General features: G+C 42.8%; 1 protein-coding gene across 1 annotated transcript; it reads right to left on the bottom strand.

Moving 5' to 3' along the window:
* Nucleotides 1-239: 239 nt before the first annotated feature.
* LOC126100163 (fatty acid-binding protein, muscle-like) lies at nt 240-7,815 on the bottom strand. The gene is made up of 3 exons (XM_049910706.1): nt 7,694-7,815; nt 1,324-1,604; nt 240-360 (listed from the first exon to the last, which is right to left on the bottom strand). Exons 1-3 carry the CDS (start codon nt 7,773-7,775, stop codon nt 310-312), a joined length of 414 nt encoding a protein of 137 aa, XP_049766663.1. The 5' UTR covers nt 7,776-7,815; the 3' UTR covers nt 240-309.
* Between the last annotated feature and the right edge of the window lie 19 nt (nt 7,816-7,834).

Genomic DNA, 7,834 nt, shown 5'->3' with positions numbered 1-7,834 from the left:
TCCTAAGGTGTGTAAGGAGCAATTCGGAATACAGATTTGATGGCATTTTCCAGTACTCACTCTATTAATTCCAGAATCAGTCTGCAACATGTTACACACTAGTCGCTTTGCTCTGTATTTTAAAATAAAGAACAGAATTGGTGACAAAATTGAATCAGATCTCAGTGTTTTAACTTTAATTTATTTGTGAAACAGACTATAAAAATATAATAACTTAAGAGATAAAGATTTGGTACAATTAGGAGATCTTTCCGATGATAGTTTTTCACTGTATACTCAGTAAACACACAGTATTTTCAAAAACAGAGTTCAAACTGCCTTGTAGATCCTTTTTGCTGTGACGTTGCCGATAGTGAGGGTCTGTAAGAGAAAAGAAAATTGAATAAGAAAAAGCAATGCGCTGTTTTCTTGTTGTGCCTTTTCTATAATGTAACGAAATTGGCAATAATAGGGCAAATACAGCTATATAACATAGTATACCAATCTATTTTTATTATTTACATTTATTATGAGTCATTGTGGATATTTTTGTCGTTTATGCCTTAAAAGACTTAATTTTTTAAGCAGCTTGATACCTAGTGGAATAACGAAGATGCATAACATTCTAGGTAAGAAATCAAATATTGATAGCTTTATTTGTTTACAGTAAAACAACGAAAACTATCGCTGCTGTTGTAGGCAACCTTTATGAGGATAACATTTAATACTACTGTTCTATTGATTCTTCAAATCAAATTCTGTACTGAAGTCTTGAAAAGAAGAACTGAAAATACAATCATCTGACATTCGAAGACGGAGTAGATCAGTCACTGAATGAAGTTCAGTGTGTTAGTCACATTTTCATTACGGGTACCCTATGGATCTGATGGAGAATGCAAATAAATTTCAAAACTGTTTTAATCCTGAGGTTGTGGAAATGTGAGAGTACTTCATCAAAATAATTGTAGGCGATATATAGGATCAAATTATTCTAATCGAGATTCTCTTCCAGAAGTCAGTTTTTACAAGCTTACATAAAAATTATTAGTATTTTGAGGCACATCTTTATGAATTCAGAATGCTGATTAAAACTGACAGCAGCATCTGAGGATGTGTGACTTGTTGATTGTCTGTCCTCACTTTCATTAATTAAGCCTTATTTCAATCTGACACTAAAAAATTTTCAGCATCTATGACTTGGAATATCAGAAATAAGATGCTTCTGTTAATTTACTCAATACTCAGTAATATGTGACAGCACAATGTTCACTCATATACGACACATGATAAGAGCAGGTATAAAAGAGAGAGTGCTGAGAGTGGGAGTGTAGTGTTGGAACTCACCGCGACCATCTTGTCGGCGCTGAAGGTCTTCTCTATGGTGACGGTCTTGCCGTCTTCGTACTTCTCGACCTTGACCAGTGTGTCGGCGCCCCTTTGGGTGACGGTGCTCTTCCTCTTGCGGCCGGCTGTGTCCTCTGTGAACTCCTCCCCCAGGCGGTATGTCAGCACGTGTTTGTACTCGCCCAGCTGGGTCACATCCGTCACCTTGTCACCCTCCAGTGTCAGAGTCAGGGTGTCCTTCGCTGACAGAGCCAGCTGGCGGTGTGTGGCGTCTGTCACTCCTGTGGGGAAAAATTAAGTAAACACTACAAACAGTCCATCAGAGGATCATCTGCAACTGAGGATTCTAGCAGAGGTTGATAATACGGCTTCAGTTGTAAGGTTATTTTTATTTGAAACAATACCGGTTTCGGGATCTTATATGCCCATCACCAGGTCTTATACTGAAAACAAACAAGAGACCGGAGATAATAATAGTTTTTACATGTAGTAGTATACATAAAATAGCAGGGTGCTAGTGGTCCCGCATTCTTCTTCCCATCATCAAATGGCAGTACTTTTGCCATTCTGGTTTATCAGTTTGCTTCCACCTTCGTGCAGGTTTCTCCATTCTCTGCAGTTGCTGGTGATACGCCACATCCTGTACTCACCCACTGCGGCGCTAGGAGCCACAGCGCAAAGTATAACTGTCCTGGGGTGCTTTGCACATTTTTTTTACCCAGGCAGCCGTTTGTAGTGTTGTCTGGTGTTACTTTTCCATTGACTTAAGTTTTACCACACCTAGCTCAACCTCTTTTTTCTAAGATGTTATATGAAACTTCATTTCTCCTTTTTTAATTGCACTACTATGTATAAAAACTATTACTAGCTCTGATCTCTAGTCTATTTTCGGTATAACACCTGGTGATGGGCATATAATAACCTGAAACTAGTCGTGTTTTAACTAAAAAGAATCTTACAACTGAAGTTGTATTTTCAATCTTTGATAAGTAAACACTACAGGACTGCTGTCACAAATTCCATATATAGTTGGTGTTAGATAACACTGGAAGATGTACACATGCTTAAAATGATTTCTCACATTGCAGATGAGCTCCATACATAATTCTAATGATATGCTTTTGTGTCCTTCACTCATAACTTACTTCATTATTAACATGAATTTATACCATCTTTGTCTTGCGATTACAATGCCCAACATGTTAAAAACCAGTAAACTCATATCCTGATACGTTAAATAATCGATCGTCCATGTATGTAATTGGTAGAAAATGGAGTATGTGGTAAAGAAATAATAAATTGAAAAGTCACACTTGATGCAGATCTTTTTACTGAATGAAAAATGAACATTTGTTCTTCTTTAATTATTTTGTGAGCTTTTAAGGGAGAACAAGTATACAAATTATATTTCAAGTGTTGGAAATTGGTGCTCTCCTGATGAAATACTGGATGAGTACAATCTGGGAAATTTGCGATAAATTTTAAGAATAGTTAGTTTTTCACACATATCAATGTCTACAACGTCACACATCCTGGACGATGCGCTGCATAAAATATAATATTGCAACTATTGTATTTATCTCTACTGTGTGCAAAATGTGTTCCAAACGGACTTAGTACTAAGGAAGTGGAACTGCAAAAAAGGAAAAATATCTATGCTTTCATTATTTTCTGTTTTTGGTATCAGCGAGAAAAAGTTTCCAAAAGGTTTGAAATTGTGTGTCAAGTATAAATGATCATTACTTGAAACCCTCAGGTGCCGACAGGTGTTGTTGATATATCTCGATGGGGATAGCTGAAAATATGTGCTCCGACCGGGACTTGAACCGGGGATCTACTGCTTACATGACAGACGCTCTATCCATTTGAGCCACCGAGGACACAGATGGCTCTCACGGGAAGCGTGTAAGAGATAAGTCCCTGCAATCGCCCTATTCATCTGTGTCTTCAGTGGCTCAGATGGATAGTGCTTCTGCCATATAAGCAGGAGATCCCTGCTTCAAGTCCAGGTCGGCGCACATATTTTCAGCTGTCCCCATCGAGATATATCAACAACACCTGTCGGCAGCTGAAGGTTTCAATTAATTTACATTAGACGGACGGAGTCCTACAGCCGATCGTTACAGTCATTCCACCAGGAAGGAGGTATACGGCTCGTGTTGTCTGTAGTTCAACCATGCCTAGACGGTCAATACCGCGGTTCGATCGCGTCCGCATTGTTACTTTGTGCCAGGAAAGGCTCTCAACGAGGGAAGTTCAAAAATAGTTCAAATGGCTCTAAGCACTATGGGACAACATCTGAGGTCATCAGTCCCCTAGACTTAGAGATAGACTAACCTAAGGACATCACACACATCCATGCCCTAGGAAGGATTCGGGCCTGCAACCGTAGCAGCATCGCAGTACCGGAATGAACCGCCTAGAACCGCTGGGCCACAGCGGCCGGCCAACAAGGGAAGTGTTGTTCGGATATGGAGGGGATACAGAGAGACAGGAATTGTCGATGACATGCCTCGCTCAGACCGCCAAAGGACTACAGCTGCAGTGGATCACCGCCACCTACGGGTTAGGGCTCGGAGGAACCCTAACAGCAACGCCACCATGTTAAATAATGCTTTTCGTGCAGCCACGGGACGTCGTATTACGACTCAAACTGTGCGCAAAAGGTTGCAATATGCGCAAATTTACTCCCGACATCCATGGCGAGGTACATCTTTGCAACCACGACACCATGCAGTGCGATACAGATGGGCTCAGCAACGTGACGAATTTACCGCTCAGGATTGGCATCACGTTCTCTTCACCGATGTGTGAACGCATATGCCTTCAACCAGACAATCGGCGGATACGTGTTTGAAGGCAACCCGGTCAGGCTGAATGCCTTCGACACATTGTCCAGAGAGTGCAGCAAGGTCTAGGTTCCCTGCTGTTTTGGGGTGGAATTATGTTGAGTCAACGTACACGGCTGGTGTTCATAGAAGGTGTCGTAATGGCTGTGCAATACGTGCATGCCATTCTCCGACCGATAGTGCAACCATATCGGCAGCATATTGGCAAGGCATTTGTCTTCATGGACAACAATTCACGTCCCCATTGTGCAAATCTTGTAATGACTTCCTTCAGTATAACGACATCGCCCGACTAGAGTACCCAGCATGTTCTCCAGACATGAACCCTATCGAACATGCTTGGGATGGATGGAAAAGGGCTGTTTATGTACGACGTGACCCACTAACCACTCTGAGGGATCTCCGCCGAATCGCCTTGAGGTGTGGGACAATCTGGACCAACTGTGCCTTGATGAACTTGTGGATAGTAGCCGCGATGAAGACAGGCATTCATTAACGCAAGAGGATGTTCTACTGGGTATTAGGGATATTGGTGTGTAGAGCAATCTGGACTACCATCTCTGAAGGTCTCGCTGTATGGTGGTACAACATGCAATGTGTGGTTTTCATGAGCAATAAAAAGGGCAGAATAGATGTTTAGTTGATCTCTATTCCAATTTCCTGTACAGGTTCCGGAACTATCGGAACCGAGGTGATGGAAAACTTTTTTTGATGTGTGTATTTTAAGACATCAGGGCGTAGCTTCTTTGGGACTAGAGGGATCTGTAAAGGGTAAAAACTGTTGGGGCTGACAGAGACAGGAATATATCCAGCAGGTAATTGAAGAAGTAGGGTGCAAGTGCTACTCTGAAATAAAGAGCTGAGAGGAGTCCATACCGAGCCGCAGCCGACTAATCAGATGACTGATGACCCAAAGTGAAAAGCCCCCTATTATGCGTCATGTTCAGACCATTCAGCACTTTCATCCATTTTTCTTTCCTTCCATGACTGAGTGGTGCGGTCTATACTTCGCCTGCGGTTTTGGCTTCTTCAGCAAATGAGTCTTCGTCAAAGTGCTCTGGGTACGCAGTGAACAATCGTTTGATGTGCTGTGTTAGTCCCACTAGGTATTGAGTCCTGCATTATAGTGGAATATGCTTACGTGATATTTTCTCCGTTATGTGCACAAAAATCCTGGATTTTATGTCGTTCGTTATAACTTGGTCTATCTCTAGTTCGAAATTATTCCAGCTCGCCTTCTTGAACTTGAAACGTCATTAAAGGGGAACATTTTCAGAGTCAGAGGCCATCTGCTTCCACTTGTGACTGGCCAATGTTGAGCTCTGGGTATCGGATCTTCTACAAGTTTCATGACATATTGGTCGAGGGCACTCCTGATCTATATATTATTCGGATTACATCCCCGATGGTTCGAATGGTGTAGGAGTTTAAGGTCTTCCTGTTCTGCCCACAGTTACACTTCTTCGCCGTTTCTGTGATGTTATACCCCTAGATGATGATATGACAGTCAAAATTTTCGATTAAATTTTTTATTTTTGAATTTGCCAAATTCATGGGTTTCAAAAATTCTAAAACTCTGATGCGTCGTTTGTACTACTTTGTGACAGTGCAGGAGTCTTTCTACGTCTAAAGTAAGACTCTCTCCTCTGGGAGTCCCTCGTACCATTGATACACTCATGTCCAGATAAACATAAAATCCTGAATAAGACGCTCATATTCACAGAATTGAACATTAGTATGTTCTGCAGAAATGATTAGGAATGAGTTACCTCGTGTCAGTAAGTGTCCTGTAGCCGAGTAGCAACAGGGTCCGCCATGCGCACTCATAACTTGTTCCAAGGGTGATGGCATCGACGTGTATAACACGCGAATGGTGTCCTGTAGCGTAGCCATCCATGCTGCGTTCATCTGGTTCCAAAGTTCATCTGTGCTGGTTGGCACTGGGTCATGGGGCTGCACCTGTCTTTTCACCATATTCCACACATTTCCGAGTGGTGACAAGCCTGGTGGTCTGGTGGGCCGGGGCAAAAGGACGACGTCCTGCGACGTGTTTTTGCGGCAACCTCTCGTCGTGCATTGCCTTGGTGAAAAATGTCGTCTGGGGTGTTGTGCAGATAGGGTATAGCTACGGGTGGCAGGATGTCATTCTTGAAGGTCGCACTGGTCAGTGTCCTCGACATGCACCAAATGTGATTTTTATTTGTACCCAATGGCATCTCACAGCATAAGGTCTTGATTTTGCGCTGTATTTCTTGCGCAAATTCAGTCACTAAGATGCTGTTCCCGACTTCTGTAGCGAACCAGCAAGCGGCCGTCTTTTTCAAACACACAGAACCTGGATTAGTCCGAAAACGCTGCTGTCTGCGATGGAGTCGTTTCATACACCACCGCTGCCTAGCATGGTTTTGCACATTCGTGAAAGGTGGCGCGTACGTAGGCCATGCCGTAATGAACTGCGACAGACTGTCAACCCTAATACTGTACGATGTATTGTTACAGCCGAGGAGGACGCAGACACAGATCTGATCTGTAATGACAAAAGGATGAGGCGTCCATGTCCTCTGGGTGGTGCGACCTGACCCGTCTCGTCGTGTTCTACAGCCTTCCGTGAACCATTCGGCATACACCAGTTGTACTGTCGAGACACTTCGTCCCACACAAGCAGCAGTTTATCGGATGCATGGATTCCATTCTCTCATGCCAATTTGCGCCATCTTTCAGACTCACTGATTTGACGACACGGTTCACGCATCCTGCACGTCTGCTCAAGTCACAGTGATCCATTACCTTAGCTGCATAGCAAGAACGAGAGTCGCAGGCACATTTTACCGGTAGTTCGTGCTGCGCCGCGATGTCTATGTTGACACTGAACCGGCGAGGCGGTATTATTCAAATGCAAATCATTTCTCCAGAATATACTATTGTACATGTTCTATGTGAACGTCCTATCTTCAGTCGTTCAAGGTGTTCTGTTTTTCTCAACATAAGTGTACATCAATTCTACGACGTTTGCATAGGTCAGTCCATGGAAGCAGTCTTTCTTTGTTAAATGAAGTCGTTCTGAAGCAAGCCCTTTTAAAACGCGGAGTGGTATTTGAGGCTTCGAAGTTGTTTCATAGTGCATAATGATGGTTAAGGGATTGGCCATCGGTGCATAAGCCGATAATACTTTTGTCTGCTTTTGTGTAGTGCAATCTTAGTGTAGGCTCCTTCTTTGTTCCCCCCCGTAAACCGCTTGAAAAATTTGATCAGAATGACGCGATTTCATATTCATATATACTGATTTACTACCACCTAATCCTGTAAACTTTCTGTGTACTTGCACACTCTATCCGAAAAAGTCCAAGAACTCTGCAGATTGTTCACTCTTAAGTTTTCCGCCGACATTTCACGTAACTCTAGCCAACTGTACAGACCTTTCTGCTGCAGTGTAAACAGAGCCTTAGTATTTTACTTTTTACGTAACGTAAATATAAGATACGTTCCAGAGTTAATAAAGGTTTTCTGATCTATTCACTCACCGCTGGCGTCGAGAAACGTCTCCATGTTTTCCAAGCTGGCCGCGTCGAGTGCGTAGCTCTTTCCTGAGAACTGTTTCACCATTTTGAACGGCTTACTCCTCTCAGGTGTAGCGGCTGAAATAGTGAGCCCACAACGTGTCT

The sequence above is a fragment of the Schistocerca cancellata genome, chromosome 9, assembly GCF_023864275.1.
Source record: "Schistocerca cancellata isolate TAMUIC-IGC-003103 chromosome 9, iqSchCanc2.1, whole genome shotgun sequence".
In the NCBI taxonomy this organism is placed as follows: domain Eukaryota; kingdom Metazoa; phylum Arthropoda; class Insecta; order Orthoptera; family Acrididae; genus Schistocerca; species Schistocerca cancellata.
This window is presented reverse-complemented; position numbering and strand designations above follow the sequence as displayed.